Source organism: Convolutriloba macropyga, chromosome 14, assembly GCF_964194025.1.
Source record: "Convolutriloba macropyga chromosome 14, txConMacr16.3, whole genome shotgun sequence".
NCBI classification, from domain to species: domain Eukaryota; kingdom Metazoa; phylum Xenacoelomorpha; order Acoela; family Convolutidae; genus Convolutriloba; species Convolutriloba macropyga.
In genome coordinates this window covers 19,774,599-19,797,032 of record NC_134481.1, presented here as the reverse complement: position 1 = coordinate 19,797,032, position 22,434 = coordinate 19,774,599, and the positions used below count along the sequence as shown (strand labels likewise).

The 22,434-nt window shown below is 35.6% G+C and overlaps 1 protein-coding gene across 1 annotated transcript in view; it reads left to right on the top strand.

Moving 5' to 3' along the window:
* The window catches only part of LOC142353024 (uncharacterized), a 65,116-nt gene that overhangs the window by 4,384 nt on the left and 38,298 nt on the right, over window positions 1-22,434 (top strand). Inside the window, exon 2 of the mRNA XM_075405214.1 lies at window positions 12,885-13,119. Within this exon, the coding sequence (XP_075261329.1) occupies window positions 12,885-13,119 (235 nt within the window). The remainder of the gene's footprint in view (window positions 1-12,884; window positions 13,120-22,434) is intronic.

Below are 22,434 nucleotides of genomic sequence, written 5' to 3'. Positions count from 1 at the left end.
AAGTAAGCCGCAATAAAGTCAACTGTATATGACGTATGTAACGTAACATCAATCACAATGCATCAAAATTTTTTTGGCAAGTCTTAGTCTAAGATTGATCACCGAGAAGGTTTTGAAACATAAAAATATTCAGCCTAAAACGAGCGCAATCGATTTGGTATATTAGTAGGTCCAACGGAAATTATGTTAAACAAAATTTTTCTGAGCTCTCTACGTGAAATAGAACGCATTTTGTGCGCATTCTAGTCTTGTAAGGCTAATATGGTTAGGAAAATTACGTAATACTTTCTCGCAGGATAGATTGTTGATTTCTCGCTTTCATTCTTCGCTGCACTTTTATTTACGCATTAACAAGAGGTATCTTACCAAAAATTGCAGGTAAGTTAAAGTGTGTACAGGTGGTATCTAGGAGAGTTGAATTAAGGAATAAATTACCTTCGAAGTCTATGTAACTTCAATTGCATTCCATAATTTTTTTCTAAAAATTTTATAGAGAGGTTACCACTAGTGCTTTAAATTGACAATAGAATAATCGGAAAACTTTTCTCCGTCTTTTTTCTATCAAATCCACTTAATTACAATATGCTTCAATATGTTAGAAGAGAAATGTGTTTGAGGTGTTAAAATATGTTTGTTTCTCGACGATGAAATAAAAGTTCTCATAGGTGCAAGCATTCATGGTATTGTCCATGTCCCAATGCTTATGACTCTGCAGTCATTGACGTACATTGTGAGTTGGTGCTCCTTACCTGCAAATTTTCATGAATAGACAAAAAAGTTTATATTGTCATTAATTGAGAACCACGTGAACTATAATTTATTTCTAATATCCTCAGCTCGAAGTATTCAACGGCCAACATTCCAACATCAAGCTTGGAAACAGCATGAATTTTTCATAGTGGATGCAATCCCACGAGGGTTTTGTATTCGTTCAAGCAAAAATTTTATTAGCGCTTATAACTTTAGTTTCTGTAATATCTTAGAGTGCGTGAATTTCTGAATGCTGAGAAGACCTTCAAGTGGCTTTCGCTCAATTGGCTGAGAAGAATAACTTGAGTGAATTTAATATTTTTTTGTGACTTTTGTTCTGTTTAATCAATTTAAGTGCTTGGTAGGAGCCTCATTTGAGTTCACTGTTAATCGTACTTCTGAAAATCTAATCAATATAACCACTTGTGTGCTATGAAAGTGATCAACTGTACCGTAATTTAGAAAATTTAACACTTTTACTGAATCTGACTGATTAAATACATTTTAATCAAGTTCTTGCTCTCTTTTTGAAATTACTTTGATTGCAATTAAGGCATGACGACATTTAACAACAAACAATTCAGTCATAATTTAGGAAAATCGATAAACGTTTTTTACACTTCAAGGATAGTAAAATTGTTATTGCCAACAGACAAATTGTCTAATAATTATGCAACATTGAAGCAATCCTGCGCGTAGAAGAAAAGCGGTTAATTTTAAGAAAAGGGTTTTAAAATTTTCGGCAAATACAAAAAATTTAAGAAATGATGCGGTGCGTTCTGCAACTTTGACTAAATAATCAACTTCCGCTAAGCAATATACTAATTGAAAATTGCATATCTCGTACGATCTTATAAAATTATTACGAATGTTTTACGATCTTACAATATTAGCATACACTTCATAAGTTTCTCATGAGATCATACAGAATTAATTCGTCAACTTATAAGATAAGCGCTGCTAATGACTATAGTTCCCATCAATAAGGATAACTAGATTAAATTCTAGATTGAAAACTAGAACAGAGTGTTCAAATCAATCTATTCAAATCTTAAAAAAAGATTTGAAAAAAAATTCTGAAGATTTGAAGTTAAAAAAATCTCTGCATTCAACGCTACTGTGCGAATGAGATGACGAGATTGTGAGCTGATGTTCTTCAATGCAGAAAAACTTTCAAAAAGGTTCATCAATAGTTTTGTAAGAAAATAATTGCACATAACTTTATAGTTTATTACAAATCTGTTAGCATTGGGTCAGGCGCCGTCATCTCCTTCCGCACCAAAGCCAAAATGTTTTCCATTTCAACTTGGTGGGGACGTTGATAGTGTTTCGTGAACTACCAAGTGATACCGTTGAAAATGGGAGTTCTTATAAGTATCTTTGGTCCAGAATTTTAAAAATCAATGTGAAGAATTAATAATTTCACTTGCTGCACGCTAGCTCAGGAAATAACGAATCAAAAAGTTTGTTTTACTCTAGTGTCATCTATTAAACTCTAGTTGAGAAATATTTGGTTTTTAAACATAAATCTTCAGTTTAAGAGGTAACCAACCGTCAAAAACTTTGCTTGTACACTACGAGAGAATATGTCAAAACTATGTGAAAGTGAGTTAATCAACAGAATTCGCATCAATATTCAAAAACAATAATACAATTTCGAATTCAAAAATAACAAAAAAATTTATAATCGTTCCATTAATTTTGCGAACGGTGCTGAGGAAAAATTTTCAACAATTATGCATAATCTTTCTGAATTTTTCTCTAAGAAGTACGTTTGAAATTGCTGCAAAAAGGTTGCTATGATGACGTTTGACAAAATTATGAACAGAAAAATCAAAATTTCTTATAGAAAACGAACGAAAATTTCTTATGTCTGAAACCGAACATACTATATTGAAATGAGCTATAATTCCACAAAAAAAAAACAAAAACGTTTTTCAACAAAGCCACAAATGATTCAAAAAAAATTTTTTTTTAAATTTTAGAAAGATTTTCAATGCCTATGTTGAGGAGGTTTCAGCGTGCTAAAGTTTTATTTAAAGATGTCGACCATACAACTACAAGGATGCATTTGACTCGATGGAGATGGGCTCAGAAATATATCGAGAGTCATACTTAACCCTGTTTCAATGCGAATGGTCTTTACTGGTTTCGATTTTTAGTTTCTTAGACATATCCAGAACTTAATGAGACGGAGAGAGGCATCGGACGTAAAAACTGTTTCTGTGAACAATCTTTGGTTTCTTGGTAGCAATTCTGAATTTCGAGTTTTTTTGCTGTACCAAACAAATTCAAAAACAGCTTGCTCGCAACTTAAGTCAAACAAAGCTTAAACATAATTACTTGAAAAAAATAAAGCGAGCGTCCCGGACTTTGGTCTCTGAGCATTTCAGCGCTGAAACAGCACATCTCAAGTGCAAAAACTTAATTCAGTTCTGAAACATTGCTTCTCCAGAATATTTTAAGTTTTTTAATGCGCAGTTCTTCTTCATTATGATTATATTGAGACCATGGAGTTAGCCCAGGCTAAACTTATCCTGTACAGTCTGACAATTATTCATACCCAAAAAATAAGTCTGAGCAGAGTAATGTCATACTTTTGTAGCTTATAACTTCTAATTACTATTGTAGTAAACACACTTTTTATATATAAGCTAGTTTGCAGGCAATTACCACAAAACCCATTTAGCTGAGTGGTTACGACTTGCTACGCAAATTAAATGTTAATTCAATTTAATTTGTTTTTAAACTAAAAAACAGCGCATATTTTCACCCAAAGAAAAACGGCGCATATTTTTACTGAAACTGGATGCACTGCAGCAGTTGCAAAGGACTTCTTTAGAATTGAGCAGAGAACACAGTGAAATTCCGGTACACAATTTTGGCTGGTACAGTTTTTCATCCTGTGGGCTCACACTCGACAAGAGGCTGTTTTATTAAACTAAAACTTGGCACAAGAGTTCAGAAAAATGTAACTCAAGCTCAATGGATTCAATCTCAAATCATCGGGGGCTATTGGTTGTATCTCTTGATGTTGTCATTTTGTGCATGGAACAAATATAAATATCAGTTATTAGCATCTAAAGACCTGTTCCTAAACTATGTGTTCTCCTGACATTGTAGCAACAAAGAGTTGCGTATGTCGTGCCACCAAGAAAATCTGCCAATTTACGAATTTACTATATCTTTTCCCCGCTAATCTCATTCATTTCGTGAAGAGATTGACCAGCTTCAAATCTAAAAATTTACATATAAAAAATCTTGTCAAATATTTAACGAATTGACCCTTTTATTTGAGTGCTCGTGCCTTACCCGGGTCGAGACCGAATGGTTATCTTGTAAGAACTTGCAAGTTTCTAGCAAAAACTTACAAGGCGATGCATCGCATTTCAAGTATTTCTTCCAAAAACTTGTAAGTTCTTACAAGTTAACCATTCGACTTGCAAGGTTCTTAAAAGTTAACCAATCGACATACAAATTACTTACAAGTTAACCATTCGCACACACACCATACTCACACACACACACACACCACGCACGTACACACGCGCGCGCACGCACACATACACGCACACACAAATACACTCACATACACACATACATACACACACACACACGCACACGCACACACACACATATATACACACACATACGCACTAAACCGTAAATAAAATGTTGCAACACATTATTGTAAATGGATGTTTGGAAAAAACAAAATCTGGAAAAGTGTGAACTAAATTATAAAAAAGGATATAAAAATGAAGGGCCACTAAATTATTTTGAGAAAATACTGACATATGAATTTGAAAATTCAATCAAAGTCAATATTTTGGGAACATTTTTGAAAACGCGAAGAAGCTAATTGAGATCTACAGTTTTTTAATGGAATTGCAAAAGGAACTCTCGTGAATTGATAAAATTCAAAAAGTAACCATTTTGTCTACTTAGGTCGAATTTTATTATGTTATCCAAACTGAGCAACTAACTCCCACGCGCTTTCTACGGTTAACGACTGAATGTTAAAATGAATTAACCAATGAGAGTTGTGCTCGACCCGAACGAATTTGCAAGAAACTGACAAGATAGCCATTCACCTTGCAAATTCTTACAAGTTAACCATTCGACTTACAAGTTCTTACAAGTTAACCATTCGACTTACAAGTTCTTATAAGTTAACCATCTTTTACAAGAAACTTGCACATAATCTTACAGGTTAACCATCTTTTGCAAGAAGCTTCCAAATTCTTACAAGTTAACCATTCGGTCTCGAACCAGGTAGTTAAAAAGTGAATCTCATACGTTGTCATAAGAGTTTCAATTATTAAGATTACTTTTCTTGCTCTCAAATTTCAAAAACAAGTGAAGTTTACAAAACTTTTCAAAGTATTTTGCTTCAGAAGAAATTGTAGAGTTTGTGTAGACACAATAGAATGATATGGCTGTTATTTGTTAGCTCAAAAAAGCTGAAAAACGATTACAACTAGAAAACAAAAAACAAATTGTTCTAACATTTTTTCAAAAACGGGGAATACATATGCGAGGCTGGCTTTTTTTCTTCAGTCAAATTTTTACTTTTAGTTCACATAGAGAGAAAAGATCGCTTTGCTAAGGGGGGGGGGGGGGGGGGGGGGTGCGCGCGCGGCTGGGTGGGTGGTTGGAGTGAATGGGTTTCACAGATCGCAATCAGACTTAAGAAAAAAACAAAGAAAAACTTTTGTAGAAAAATTAGTGAAAAATTAGTCAGGTTAAATGGCGAACTTTCAATAAAATGAAACAGTTTCAAGCAGAAAAATTAACAAGTTAAACCATTTTACCAAAAATTTTCAAAGGAATTAAATAATTTTGTTTTTTTAAAGTTATAAAACATTTATAGCAGTCTCTTTCTTTTTCGGGATAAAAACTATTGTATAGGCCATTTAATTCTCTCCCACGAAAAATTATTTTTCAAATTACGACTTCAGACATTTTAGAGTTCGCAAAATGGTAAACTCAACATCGTAAATATATAACTATTAGCAGAAAAATGTAATCTGTTCAAACGTCTAGCTAAGGAATGTCAATTTATCAGAACTAACGGTTTGAGTATTTTCAAAACCTGGAAAATATAAAATAATAGTATCATTGAACGAACAGTAAATCGAGCATTATCATTTTTGAAAAAAAAGAACGAAAACTTTTTTAGATGTTTTCTTTACAATGTCAGAGCCAATAGTTTGAGCTCCCGTTCTCTAGTATGACACAATACATTGTCAATTGATATTTAGAGCGTTTACTAATCTCCAAATACAATTGTTTGCATATATATTTTTTAAAATTAGAACATTATTTTTTACTACTCTGTATTTTGAAATTGATATGAAAACTAATCTTTTCCAGTCCTCATGCTTTTTTGTAAAAAGATAAAGCTAATCGCTGACAGATTATGAAACCCCCTCATAAAAAAAGAAAATTTCTTCTGAGAAAAGAAGAAATTTTCTACTCTTTTTCAGTTTTCACAAAAATTTTGAAAGTTTCCTGTTTTTTTTTTAAAAAACTTTACTTAAAAAAATAAAAGACCAAAACAAAAAACCTAATTTACTGATTAACAATTTTCTCCAGAGCTACTATTTGAAAGAGTTTGCGAACAGCCTTCATCGTTTCTTTTCAAGTTAAAAACACTGGAGGCAAAGTGCAAAAACTGTCACACAAGTTAAAAAAGATTGAAAAATTATATTAAAAAATTTCTACAAAAGCTCAATACATCTAGTTTTTATCGCACCTGCGCAGTCTATGAAAAACAGGCAGACTATTTTCTTGAAACATCAAAAATATCAGAAAATTTCGAAATAATTCGAAAAGTTCATTTCTAATTTAATTGTCACATTATGCTCGTTAAACATCGAAAAAGACATAACGCTTCAGAATAATTCAAAAGGCTCATTTTCGGGTTTAAATATGATTTCAAAAATACCAGTACTATTTTCTCAAGATATCCAGACCTAAACTTTCAGAAAAATATCCGAAACACAATTGAACGGTGACGAACGTTGAGTAAAAAATAGATGACAAGAAAATGACTTTTATATTGGCAAGGTTTATATTCAGTTGAGCGCCTGTATTTGTGAGTGTCTGCCTGCCTGTGTGAGTGTATGTGTGGGCGTGCATATTGTCACTTAGTGTTATGTGTGAAAGATTGAGAACAAAATAGTTATTCCAAGAGAAATTGTTTGATTAAACGTTAGACAAAAATGGATAAATAGATAGAGAAAACTCTCTGAAACAAAAAAATAGAACATTTACTTAGTAAATAAGGTAAATTGCGGCTTTTAATATGTTTATGGCAGAGATTCTTTGTTTTAAATCTCGTTGATAAGAGGTTTGCGAGACTTAGAGAAAATAATTCTCCCCCTGTGCTCATGAAACATCAAAAGAGACAAAATACTTCGAAAACTTTTCAAAGAAAACCAAACCTGTATTTTCAGACGAAACAATCAAAACTCATAAAAACGATAACGAAATTTGAGTAATGATAAAATGCCAAAAAGAAGATTTTTGATAGTTTTTTTGGTGGTGAGGTTTGCAGATGTATTTGAGGGCGCGCAATTTTGTGAATGTTTTTATGGATGTGAACTTCTTATATTTGCAGTGTTTGTATGAGAGAGAAAGAAAGGGAGAGTTAGACTATGAGAGATAGTTCTGTCAGATATTGGACACAAATCGAAGCAGAGTGCACAAACTGTCAGAAAGAAAACAATTAGAAAAATTGCATAGTGTTTGCTACAAAAAAGCCTCAATTGTGTGTACAACCACAATTCTGTTTTTAAGTCTCAATGATAGCACATTTGTGAGATTATTGAGAATTAATATCGCCATTATGCTCTTGAAAGATCAAAAAAAATTTAATTCAGAAAGCTCATTTTGTTTCAGTTTTTTTATTACCGATAACATTGTCTCAAGAAGTCCTCACCTAGATTTCCAGAAAAACACGATTGAACGATTGAACTCTGAAGACCAATGAGTAAAGATCAGCTGTCGAAAAGAAAATTAAAAAATTCTTTGCTTTTGGATGGCAAGGTTTGTAGTTGGTTGTGTGCGTGTGTTTGTGTGTGCGTGTGCACCTCTGTGGGTGAATGTATGGGTGTGCGTATTGTCAAATTAAAAGGTATGTGGGGAAGAGAGAGAAAGATGAGAGTTAACGCGAGAGAAACAGTTCCTTTGAAAGTTAGACAAAAACAGCTGCAGAGAGCAAAAACGCTTGGAAGTCATGAATTATTAGAAAAAATGACATAGTAGTTGCCTTCAAGTGCGGATTTTAGTATTTTCAATGCTGAGGCTTTTTTTAAAATCATGCTGACAAGACGTCTAAGAGATTTTGAAAAATTAACTGTTCCCTATAATCATGAAACATCAAAATTGACGAAACAGTTTAAAAAATTTTTCAAAAAAACCACACCTAGTATTTCAGACAAAACAGTCAAACCTTATATAAAAGATAACGAAATTTGAGTAAGGTCAAGATTCCAAAATATTCAGCAGTTTTTTAGTGAAGTATTTATTTGTATTTTTGTTCGAGCGCGTGTATGGGTGTACTTATGATTGAGCAGTTTTTAATGTTTGTTTTGTATTTTAAGAGAGGGAGAAAAGAAAAAGTTAATGTGGGATATGTAGTTCCTTCAGATGATAGACACAAATAAAGACAGACTGCGCAAACTGTCAGAAAGAAAGAAATGTTACAAAAACTACAAATTATTTGCTACAAATTGCCCATTCAATTGTGTGTAATTCCAAACCTCTTTTTTTAAACCTCACTCATACCACATTTTTGAGATTATGGAAAGTTAATTGCCCCATTATAATCGTAAGACATCAAAAATTACAAAAGTTTCAAAACTTCAAAAAGTTCATTTCAAGTCTGAGTGTCAATATCAAAATTGCCGATACATTAGCACCAAGAACTTCACACCAAGTTTTCCAAAAAAACAATAACGGCATAAATGAACGGTGAGGTACCTTTAGCAAAGAAGATATGCCAAAAAAATTGATATCGTTTTTTCGGTTTCAAGGTTTTTATTTATAGGTAGGTGCACGCTTGTGTTGTGTATAGATGTGTATCTGTGTTTGCAATGGCCAAGGTAAGTGTGAAAGGGAGAAAAAAGAGAATTCGTCGGAGCGACTGAATTACTTTAAAATTTGCACACAAATCGAGGCAGAGTGCAAATTTTTCAGAAACCATGAAAATTTGGAGAAACTACCTCATAATTGTCACAAAAAGCGTCTTTAAGTAAGACTAAAACTCAATTTTTTTTCAAATTTTGCTGATGACACGTCTGAGAGGATCCAAAAAAATAAATGTCAGATTTTGCTCGTGACGTTTTAAAATTGAAAAAAAAAACACTTTTTGGAAAACTTCAAAAGTTGAGTCAAAATTAAATTCAATACTATAATTGCCCTTAACTTTCATATCGTGTTTTTAGACAAAAAGACAAAGTACAGAAAAGATAAATGAACAATGGTGAACTTTGAGTATTGCCAATTGTTAAAAAGAAAAATTTAAATTTTTTTTTAGTGTTGGGGATAATTGTGTAATATCTTTTGTGTATGATGGTTTGTATGGGTTTTACATGTCTGTGTATTTCAAATCGCACTGCAATTAAGTCTCTAAAAATTGACAAAGAGTTTTCGTTTTTCGTCTGCTTGAAAAAGACGGCATATTATTTGGTTAAAACAATACAAGTAATTTTCACCAATGCATATAAGTTGCTTTCGGATACTCTCAACGGTTTCTCTGACAGAAATAATTGATTGTTTTTGCAATCCTGAGATGTATGTTGGAACATTCTGTGCTACGCATAGACTCGAGCGAGCCGTCTTGTTTTTATTGTAGGCTTGACATTATTTTGAGGAAATCTTCTAAGAACTATAAGTTTTCATACTTTATATTTTCTTCTAAGAAAACATTACATGACAGAATTGTGGGACAATACTATCGGCAGCAACAATACTTATAAAAACGATAACAAAATTTGAGTAATGATAAAATGCCAAAATGAACATTTTTGATAGTTTTTTTGGTGGTAAGGTTTGCAGATGTATTTGAGGGCGCGCAATTTTGTGAATGTATTTATGGATGTGATTGCAGTGCTTCTCATGTTTGCAGTGTGTGTATGAGAGAGAAAGAAAAGGAGAGTTAGACTATGAGAAATAGTTCTGTCAGATATCGGACACAAATCGAAGCACAAACTGTCAGAAAGAAAACAATAAGAAAAAATGCATAGTGTTTGCTACAAAAAAGCCTCAATTGTGTATACAACCACAATTCTGTTTTTAAGTCTCAATGATAGCACATTTGTGAGATTAATGAGAGTTAATATCGCCATTATGCTCTTGAAAGATCAAAAAAATTAATTCAGAAAGCTCATTTTGTTTCAGTTTTTTGATTACCGATAACATTGTCTCAAGAAGTCCTCACATAGATTTCCAGAAAAACACGATTGAACGATTGAACTCTGAAGAACAATGAGTAAAGATCAGCTGTCGAAAAGAAAATTTTAAATTTCTTTGCTTTTGCATGGCAAGGTTTGTAGTTGTTTGTGTGCGTGTGTTTGTGTGTGCGTGTGCACCTCTGTGGGTGTATGTATGGGTGTGCGTATTGTCAATTTAAATAGTATGTGGGCAAGAGAGAGAAAGATGAGAGTTAACGCGAGAGAGACAGTTCCTTTGAAAGTTAGACAAAAACAGCTGCAGAGAGCAAAAACTCTTGGAAGTCATGAATTATTAGAAAAAATGACATAGTAGTTGCCTTCAAGTGCGGATTTTAGTATTTTCATATCTGAGGCTTTTTTTAAAATCATGCTGACAAGACGTCTAAGAGATTTTGAAAAATTAACTGTTCCCTATAATCATGAAACATCCAAATTGAAGTAACACTTCAAATATTTTTCAAAAAAACCACACCTAGAATTTCAGACAAACAGTCAAACCTTATATAAAAGATAACGAAATTTGAGTAAGGTCAAGATGCCAAAATTTTCAGTAGTTTTTTAGTGAAGTTTTTATTTGTATTTTTGTTCGAGCGCGTGTATGGGTGTTTTTAAGATTGAGCAGTTTTTAATGTTTGTTTTGTATTTTAAGAGAGGGAGAAAAGAAAAAGTTAATGTGGGATATATAGTTCCTTCAAATGATAGACACAAATAAAGACAGACTGCGCAAACTGTCAGAAAGAAAGAAATGTTACAAAAACTACAAATTATTTGCTACAAATTGCCGATTCAATTGTGTGTAATTCCAAACCTCTTTTTTAAACCTCACTCATACCATATTTTTGAGATTATGGAATGTTAATTGCCCCATTATAATCGTAAGACATCAAAAATTACAAAAGATTTCAAAAACTTCAAAAAGTTCATTTCAGGTCCGAGTGTCAATATCAAAATTTCCGATACAATAGCACCAAGAACTTCACACCAAATTTTCCAAAAAAAACAATAACGGCATAAATGAACGGTGAGGTACCTTTAGCAAAGAAGATATGCCAAAAAAATTGATATCGTTTTTTCGGTTTCAAGGTTTTTATTTATAGGTAGGTGCGCGCTTGTGTTGTGTATAGATGTGTATCTGTGTTTGCAAAGGCCAAGGTATGCGTGAAAGGGAGAAAAAAAAGAATTCGTCTTAGCGACTTAGTTACTTTAAAATTTGCACGCAAATCGAGGCAGAGTGCAAAATTTTCAGAAACCATGAAAATTTGGAGAAACTACCTCATAATTGTTAAAAAATGCGTCTTTAAGTAAGACTAAAACTCAATTTTTTCAAATTTTGCTGATGACACATCTGAGAGGTTCCAAAAAAATAAATGTCAGATTTTGCTCGTGACGTTTTAAAATTGAAAAAGAAAACTTTTTGAAAATCTTCAAAAGTTGCATTTCAAACTTAAGAGTCAAAATTAAATTCAATATTATAATTGCCCTTAACTTTCATATCGTGTTTTTAGAAAAAAAAGACAAAATACAGAAAACATAAATGAACAATGGTGAATTTTGAGTATTGCCAACTAATAAAAAGAAAAATTTAAAAGTTTTTTTTAGTGTTGGGGATAATTGTGTAATATCTTTTGTGTGTGATGGTTTGTATGGGTTTTACATGTCTGTATATTTCAAATCGCACTGCAGTTAAGTCTCTAGAAAGTGACGAAGAGTTTTCGTTTTTCGTCTGCTTGAAAAAGACGGCATATTATTTGGTTAAAACAATACAAGTAATTTTCACCAATGCATATAAGTTGCTTTCGGATACTCTCAACGGTTTCTCTGACAGAAATAATTGGTTATTTTTGCAATCCTGAGATGTATGTTGGAACATTTTGTGCTACGCATAGACTCGCGCGAGCCGTCTTGTTTTTATTGTAGCTTTGACATTATTTTGAGGAAATCTTCTAAGAACTATAAGTTTTCATACTTTATATTTTCTTCTAAGAAAACATTACATGCCAGAATTGTGGGGCAATAATATCGGCAGCAACAATACAATACTATATCTGCACATTGGAATTCTCTGTCAAATTTAGAATTTTACAAGCTAGTTGTGAGTTGATATTGAGTTGACCTAGGTTGAAGAAAACCACTTTGGCACAATTTTCGAAATAACATCTCTAAAATCCTTAAAACGCCTGTTTTAAGTCAGAATAATCATAGACAGACTAATTTTAGAATCTGAGCGGATTAGTCAGAAATCACACGACGACCTTTTTTTAATTCGTTTTTGGTGATGTTAAAACAAATTTATTCGGATCTATTCTGTTTCGCCCCCCCCCCAGCTTAGTTAGCATAAATTTTTTATGACTCCCAGGCGCACGTGCTATTTTCTTACATAGTAACGTGCTATATAACAACATATAATTTGTAACTGGGGGTGATAAAAAACACTGGGGGGGCAAAACAGAATAGATCCATTTATTCACCCATATGTCATGACTTCCACTTTTGTGATTACGTAGACTGATTTTAGAAGAAACGATTTTCTTATTTTAAATGCATATCACACAAAAACAGTTGGAAGGGTTCGAAAAAAGAGGATCAAAAAAGTTGCAAGGAACGATCTATCCAAGAAACTCCAGATCTATATCGCTATTTATTTTTTAAACAAACAGTTTTTAATATTTTCAGTCGACCAATGGGTACAATGAGGAGTACCATGATCCAACCCCTACCCCTCCAGCTCAGCAGAAGAAGAAAACGGTGAAGATGGTGAAGTTTGTGCTCTATCTGGTGATTCTACTGGCAGTTGTGGCCATGTGTATATTCTCTGCTTTCATGTCCATTATAACCCTGCTGCAAACTAAGGACATTCCGGCCACAACTTACAAACAGGAGAAACAACAAGGAAACCATAAATACACAGGTTGATTAAATATGTTGACACTCCTGGGTCAAGGCTTTGAGCCTTTTCCACCGACAAAAATTTGGTATAAGAGTGGACTGAGTTATCGATCACAAATCCACTTTAAGTTTGCTGTTAATCTAAAGTTGTTTCTCTTTTCCAATAGGGGACCTTTTAAGAGTTGTTTTTATTTTAGGAAGAAAGAGTAGATATTGATGTTTGCAAAAAATGATTCCAATTTAAAACATAATTAAATTTATATATATATATATATATATATATATATATATATATATATATATATATATATATATATGTATGTATGTATGTATGTATGTATGTATGTATATATAAATATATAAATATATAATTTTTTGACAGAAGTAAGTTTGTTTTATTTTGCTACAAGAATGTTTAACCTTTCAAGTTAATATACTAAATTTACTTTTTCAAAAAATATATTAACACGGACTAGTTTTAAGTCTCCACTTTTAATTTCACTTTTGAATCGGCGGCTTCACGGGTTTAGACCTCGACTTATGATAAGACTTTATAATTAAACTGGAGAGGTCCAATATGATTAAATAAACATCCATTTAAAGTGTTTTCATTTAAAGTCGAGGTCTAGACTTGGGCAACATATATGATAACTTTTAATTTTTGTGTCCCGATTGAATTTTGTTATCAACTTAGTAAAATTGACCTTGACCTCAATTGAAAAAAATGATTCGCCACTAAGGCACAAAAAACTGACTAAGAGACTGACAACTAACACATGTAATTGAAAAGAAAAGACTTTAAATTATTCTGGTATGGGGTTAAAAACTGACTATAACTAAAACATCCGAAAATCTGTGAAATAAGTCAAGCTTGGACTTTCAACTGCAATTTGTATTTAAGCGCGGTCTTTCGATAACAGTTTTTGATCAAGCATGGGTGCGTTTCAGATGGACGGCGTTTCAAATTGACGACACCGAAATTTTGCACCAAATGGACAAAATTAAGTAATCAACGCAAAGTCTCAAAAAGCGCTGATAATTTAGTTTTAGCGGACGGGCCAGATGTGATAGATTGGGGCGTTTTCTCACGTTTGGTTGTGATAGATTCATATCAAGTCCCACGGGCCGCTGAGGCCTGGCCAGACGCGTTAAAAATATATAACTTTTCCCTCCTGCTTTTTCGTTTAAATTATTCATTGAAAATGCTCGTGACTACATTATGGAGAAAATAATCAAATCTTCTTTGTTTAGCTAGGATTAATATTGAGTGTTGGAGCTGAGCTTAAGGAATAACAAAATTGCGAAGGACGAAAACTATTACTGTGTCTATTTTTATCCGGATTATCCAACCCCTAGCGAGAAAATGTGTTTAGCGAATCAAAAACAGCCGCGTATGCCACGTAAGCACAAAAAATTGTTAACAAACTGAACAAAAATAAGAACTCACAATTTTGTCTTGTCAGCCTAGCAAGTCGAGCTAGCACTTAAACTCAGCAATGAGAATGTTGAAATAATATAGTCTTGAGCAGTATATTCGTTACTGCGTCTTGCCAAAACCAAACACTTGAGCAGGATAATTGTTAAATTGATACTGTCTTGATACCAAAAATTTGTCTTGAGCAGTATTCTATCTAATATTGTGTCTTGTAACGAAAACGTCTCGAACAGTTAATTCAATTTTTGGTGTCCTGATTTCCAATCTTCAACTCGTGAGTACTCTGCGAAAATCGCAACACACACAACTAGGATTAAGTTAGAAACCAATTTTTCATGACACTTATCAGGCATATAATTTTGCCTTAGATTTGTTTAATCAAAACTATTGAACTGGTATACATATAGAGATCCCGTATTGTGTAATCTGTGGACCCAGTTCATTTGAGAAAAAATCCAAAATTAAGTTAGATAAATTAGTTAATGCAACGGCAAGTACAGCAGAGCGGATATACAGTTACAAAAGCAAACTGCATAAACGAAGTATCCGGACAGATTTTGTAACCACTCAGAACGAACTGGGCGGTGTAAAACTTTCTTTGTGAAACACAAGGACAGCAGCCGTTACATTTGGTCCGCCGACCCGGACAGTGGAATAAACTGCTGTCCAACTCAACAAGTGAAGTGACAAAGGCATCAACGAATAAAACAAAACTCAATAGGCAATTCAACGATGCAAAGCCAATTAGGCAAAGTGCATCAGAAGTTGAACAGCAAGGTTTAACTGAAGCAAATAAACAAAAGTACTGTAGAGATTCAATCTGCAGTCCCAAAGAACAAACGAAGTGACTCCTTTGCATAGACATTTTGCATAGACAGATTAGCAACTGCCAAAAACAACTCGAAGCAAAAACTCAGGAGGTCCAGGAGCTAATCAGAAACAACGATAGATCAAGCAGACTCAAGACCATCTATCAACAGCTTCTGACGCTTGACGACTCTCTTTGCATTCTTCTTCGGAAGCGAGCAAATATTCTTCGTGATCCCGAATGTGTCGAAAGTTACGAAGCCGAACAACTAAATTTCATACAAACATTAAACGCAAATTGGTTACCATACATTCACGGAGAAACAAACACGACAGATCAACAGAATCAAACTGTTCAATTGACAAGCGATGCAGAACCAACTAACGCTAAGAAATCACAGTCTGTTGCAGGAGTTTCTCAACGAACTGTTGAAAATGGTAACCCAAACAAGGACAATGATTCAAAGGCCTTCTCTGATAAACGAGCTAAAAATGCAGAAAAACCTGCGGCTTTAGAAAAAGACTGCATCAAAATTAGGTTGAAGAAAATTGAATTCGAATTAAAAAGAAAAGAGCTTGAAATGGAGATGCAACTTTTTGAAGAAGAAGGTGCACTGAAACCGGAATAGGAGAAACAAGCTCTTGACGCAAGAGCCTCGGATTCTGATGATAGTGCAGCCCCCAGTATTCGAAGTACAACACCATTCATTTGGAAAACCCCGAGGAACAAAGATGTTTCCGGTTGGCTCGATATTTCGGATAAGTTCTCTAACTTGCACGATTATAGTTTCGACCGTGCGAAAACCAGGATCGACAACAATTATCCCAGGGTAAGCTTCAGTCGCGAAGGTGTACTTAAGTCACGGTCACCAAGCGGAGAGCGTGTCAGCTCAGCCCGGGAATTAGACAGGTTTAAGCGTAATAAACCAAGCAGCAGTAGTCAACTACCTAAGTTGAAGTTGAGCTCATTCAACGGAAACCCCCTAGAGCAGACGGAGTGGTCGAATATGTTCAAAGCAACGGTTCACCATTGCAATACTCCTGACTCAGAGAAAATGAGCCACTTGAAAACTTTGTTGACAGGTAAAGCAATGTCAGCTATATCAGAAATGGGCTATTCGGGAGAATTCTACGCTCAAGCGTGGGAACTCCTGGGACCGAAGTTTGGGCGACCTTACCTAATTGTCAACGCATAGCTTAACATTTTACGCAAACAACAACCAAATTGAATACATGACTCAACGGCTGTAATTAATTACTCAATAACAATTAGCAACCTAGTTAATGTACTGAAGCAAAACAATTATGAAGGCGACCTGAGCTCAAGTTCAACACTGCAAGTGGCAATTGAAAAACTGCCCCCAAACATGAAGGAAAAGTGGTTCTTCTTCGTTGACGAGTGTCGAGAAGGTAGACCCGATCTCACTCTCCTTGAAAAATGGTTAGCTCGAATGGGTTTTGTCCATGAAGGAATGCCATCAACCAAGAGCGAACGAAAGGAAGATGATCAACAAAACACTAACAAGGAAAAGCTATTCTCAAAATTGTCAAATATTAGTGAGAGTTCGATTGCGAACGAAACAAAGCAAATGCAAAACAAAAAATGTCCACTAGCAGATTAAACTCATAAAATATGGAACTTTCCAATACTTAAGAGTATGAATGTCACCGATCGCTATGCGGCAGTGAAAAAAGAACGCTTATGTTATGGGTGTCTCGGGAAAGGGTATGCAATCAAAGATTGTAAAGTCCACCCGTGCGGTATAAATGGATGTACCAAAAGGCACAACATACTACTACACTCAGAAAACCAAATGGACGAGGGTAGTCACGCAGTTAATGTAAGCGCAGCAACAATCAACCAGAGTAACGAAATTACTAGTTTTCTTCAAATAGTTCCGGTATCGGTTCAGAGTGGTGGTAACAGGTTGACTACCTACGCTTTCCTCGATAGTGGGTCAACAGTATCATTCATCGATCAAAGTGTCAAGGACCATCTCCAAGCCAAAGGCACGGACGTTACCTTGAACATAGCTGGCATATATGGGACGTAAGATTTGAGGACAGAGAAAGTTCCTATCACAAAAAAGGGACTACGTTCAAGGGTGCTTTCGATTGAAGCGTTTGCACAACACTCAATCTCGTTGGAAAACACAACATATGATTAAAACGAACTGAAGAACAACTTCAGACACCTGACTGTTCTCACTAACAGAACATTCAACCTGATGGAAGTAGACATCATATTTGGACAAGATGCCTACGAAATTCAACGTCCATTGAACTATAAGATTGTCCTATAAGATTGAACACGAAGTGAGCCTTTCGCTGTTTAACAGAGTTAGGATGGGTAGTCAGTGGTCCCATGACAGGCAAGAAAAGTCAAAATGTTTGTCATTTCGCCTCCACAGAAGATGTGAAAATGGCAGAAAATATCCAATCATGGTGGGAAATAGAAACTTATGCTTCCAAAATAAACGTTGTAAGCCAATCAGAGAAAGAACAGCAAGCACAGAAGTGTTTAGGGAGCACAACAGAGTTTACAGGCGAGCGGTACGAAGTGGGCAGGCTCTGGAGTGAACCAGAACCCAATCTTCCAAACAACTACGGCTCGGCCCTTGGTCAGCTCCACTCACTGGAAAGAAGATTCCAACGAGACCCAAAATAGAAGAATTGTATCAACAGTCAATTGATACAGATGTTGAAAAGGGGTTTGTGACGATCCTTGGTAAATCGGAAGTCAAAGGCACTTTCGGAAAGGAATGGTATTTTCCACACCATCCAGTACTTAACCCCAACAAACTCGGTAAAATTTGCCGTGTTTGCAACGCTGCAGCAAAATACAAGGATATGTGCCTAAATGACAAGTTGTTAGCCGGACCCGATCTACTACACGGACTGATTGGAACAATATTTAGATTTCGAGAAGAGCCAATAGCCCTAACCGCAGATATTGAATCAATGTTTCTCCAAGTGCAAGTTCCTGAACGAGATAAAAGCTGCTTGAGATTCATGTGGCAACCAACAGTGAACGAACCTGTGCAAATTTACGAGTATCAACGTCATGTTTTTGGAGCAAAGAGTTTACCAACATGTGCCAACTACGAAGCGAGTAGCCATCGATAACGAGGACGAGTTCCCAATTGCTGCAAAAACAATCCAAAAAAACTTATACATGGACGATTTCATCAAGTCAAACGAAACACCTGAAGAAGCAATCAAGGTTCTCAAGCAACTTCAACTTCTTCTCTCAAAACAAGCATCTGAACTGAAGAAGTGGATCACCAACAGCGACGTGGTAACCAACGCAATCCCAGAGGATTTGAGATCTATCAACCACACAAAGCAGGATGAAGTAGAACCCAGCAAGGAAGGTTCATCCCTGCTTGGGCTTCAGTGGACGATTACCGATGATAGTCTAGAGGTTTGTAGAGGTACAAGCAAAGAAGTTGAGAACCCAATCACCCAAAAGAAGATCTTATCTCTAGTTTCTTCAGTGTTTGATCCTCTTGGACTATTTGCACCATTCAGTGTTCATATGAGACGACTCCTGAAGAGCATCTGGACCGAAAATGGACAACATTGGGACAACTCAGTGGAACCAAACGAAGACGAAGAGTTTCTGAAGTGGAAAGCGCAGCTTCCAGAAGTAGCAGCAACCAGCATTGCTAGAAGATACTTCAGCACAGCCAAAGACAAATGGGAACTTCATGTGTTTGCCGACGCATCTGAAGACACAATATGCGCAGTGGCATACCTACGTTCAAAGCCCAAAGAATACTCAGCAGACTTAACATTTGTAATCGGAAAGTGCAGGGTTGCACCGATGCGACACCTTTCCATACCACGCTTGGAATTACAAGCAGCAGTGATGGCAGCGAGACTTAAAGAACAGATAGTGAAAGAACACGAAACAAAGATTCACAGTTGTAACTTTTGGACAGACTCCACTATTGTTCTGCAATGGATTCATAGCTCCCACCGTAAGCAATAAGTGTTTGTTGCAAACAGAGTGGCTGAGATTTTGAATACAACTAATGTTTCACAGTGGAATCATGTGAGTGGTATTAACAATCCAGCTGACATCGGGACACGAGCGATCAATGTTGACGAACTTAAGAGAAGCGATTGGCTCACTGGGCCGGCCTGGTTGAAGCAACGAAAGAACGAATGGCCTGAACAGGTGAAATTAACACATGCTTCAGACGAACAAAACGGCCAAATGTTCTTCTCAGCAAAGATTGAGGAGAAGATGCCGATGATTCAGTGGGAACGATTCAGCAATTTCAACCGCCTAGCAAATACCATAACATACGTAAAGCGCGTATTCAAAAAACACAAACAGGCAACAAAAACACTAAGTGTTGAAGAAAGAGAGGCTGCACAAGCAAGCATCTTCAGGCTACTGCAGCAAGAACAGTTTGCTGAAGAGATGAAGTCTCTCAAGGCTGGAAAGGAAATTCCAAAAAACAATAAAATTCTTCAGTTTTCACCATTCATAGACCAGCAGGGACTTATTCGTGCTCAAGGCAGAATAGGTAAAAGTCAATTGAACTTCGAGACCAAGCATCCAATGTTGTTACATTGGAAGCACCATGTAGTTCAGTTGTTCTTGCGAAATGAATATAAGATTTGTCATCAAGAAGGCACTGAACATGTCAGAAACTTAGTTCAGCAGAAGCTCTGGATCCTAGGCGTACGAAATGATTTGAGATCGATCAAAAACAAATGCATTAGATGTCGAAAGGGAGGAGCCCAAACAAAGGCTCCAGTAATGGCAGATCTACCTGAAGAACGATTAGTCGCATCAACAGTTCTTGAATCTGTGCGTAGAATATTTCGGACCTTTCACAGCAAAGATTGGTCGAAGAAACGAAAAGCGTTGGTGCTTTCTATTCACATGCCTTACTGTACGTGCGGTACATATAGAGATTGTACCAAAAAAAGACACTGATTGTTGTCTGAACGCAATTATGTGATTCATTGCTTGAAGAGGCAAACCGGTCAAAATGATTAGTTATAATGGGACAAACTTCGTTGGAGCTGAAAAAGAACCGTTAGAGGATATAGCAGCATGGAACAAGAGGCAAATTGAAGAAAATCTGGGAAGTTCAACCCACCTGCAGCACCACACTTTGGAGGAGTGTGGGTAAAACTGGTGAGGAGTTGCAATGTATGCAGTGCGGGGCAATCGATCAGTCAGGGAAGATGTTCTGTCAACCACAATGTGTCTTGTTGAATGCTAGACCGCTGACACAGGTGAGTTCTGATGCTACCGATTTAGAAGCTATTACTTCAAAACATTTCCTACTTGGCAACAAGAACCTTTGTTTACCGTATCTATCAGGTGCAGAGCAATTTGTTGATCATAGAAAGCTCTTCCGACAAACGCAAGCTTATACTGACCTCATCTGGAAGAGTACTTGCCAACGTTGAATAGTCGAAAGAAATGGCAGACCACAACGGACAGAAGACTTCAGCAGGGTGATCTTGTGTGTTTAGTGAAAGACAGTGACAAAGGTGGATATTACGATCTGGGTTGAATAAACGAAACCTTTGAAGGTTCCGACGGAGTGATTCGATCAGCAACAATCCGAACGAAAGATGGATACTACAAGAGGCCAATGGTGAAGCTCGCTCCAGTACTACCAACTGACGATAATGTTTTCACGAAGGAAAACGGGGCCGGCGATGTTGGAGCTGAGCTTAAGGAATAGCAAAATTGCGTAGGAGGAAAACTATTACTGTGTTCTATTTTTATACGGATTATCCATCCCACTAGCAAGAAAATGTGTATAGCGAATCAGAAACAGCTGCGTATTCCACGTAAGCACAAAAAATTGTTATCGAACTGAACAAAAATAAGGACTCACAAATTTGTCTTGTCAGCCTAGCAACTCGAGCTAGCAATTAAACTCAGCAAAAAAATTGTTGAAATAAAATATTCTTTAGCAGTATATTCGTTACTGCGTCTTGCCAAAACCAAACACTTGAGCAGTATAATTGTTAAATTGATACTGTCTTGATACCAAAAATTTGTCTTGAGCAATATTCAATCTAATATTGTGTCTTGTAACGAAAACGTCTCGAACAGTTAATTCAGTTTTCTGTGTCCTGATTTCCAATCTTCAACTCGTGAGTACTCTGCAAAAATCGCAACACACACAACTAGGATTGAGTTAGAAACCAATTTTTCAGAACACTTTAGGCTTAAAATTTTGCCTTAGATTTGTTTAATCAAAACGATTGAACTGGTACACATATAGAGATCCCGTATTGTGTGATCTGTGGACCTAGTTCAATCGAGAACAAATCCAAAACTAAGTTAGTTAAATTAGTTAATGCAACGGTAAGTACAGCAGAGCGGATATACAGTTACAAAAGCAAACTGCAGAAACGAAGCATCCGGACAGATTTTGTTACCACTCAGAACGAACTGGGCGGTGTAAAACTTTCTTTGTTTCTTTGTGAAACACAAGGAGAGCGGCCGTTACATTGAGAATGCATGTATTTATTGTCCAGTTGAAACAAATTTCAATGTAATCCATTTGAAACGTCGTCCTGTTGATCGGCCCCATCAAGCATGGTCATTTTAAAAGTCGAGGAACTACCTTTTCGTCAAAAAAAGATACAATTAGAACTTAAATTTAATTCTTTGGGCGAACAAGCATACCGGAATAGGCATTGCAACAGGATAATCCAATCTAACAAATAATTAGATTGCCGCCAAAAGTCTTTAACAACTCTAATTTCTATTCAGTTGTTTGGAAGTAGGCTAAACGCCACGTTTGTTCAATTGGACCGTGTAGATGAGCACCTACCGTCATAATTTGATTAGCCATGAGATTAGAGAGTTGTTTGATAATTTCAAATCCAGATTTTTTTCCAAGCTAAAGGAGCACATTTTGTGTATAACGATACCTTAGAAGTTTTTAAAAAGTTTCCTATTGGCTATGTTATATGCACTAGCAAATATGATAATCCACTTAAATTTAATTAAAATCGTCGAAAAATTTTTGGTTCAAATTGAAATCGAGCATAAAATTAGGGTCGCGATAAATCATTTCATGGGAGATTCTTGCAAAGAATGGTATT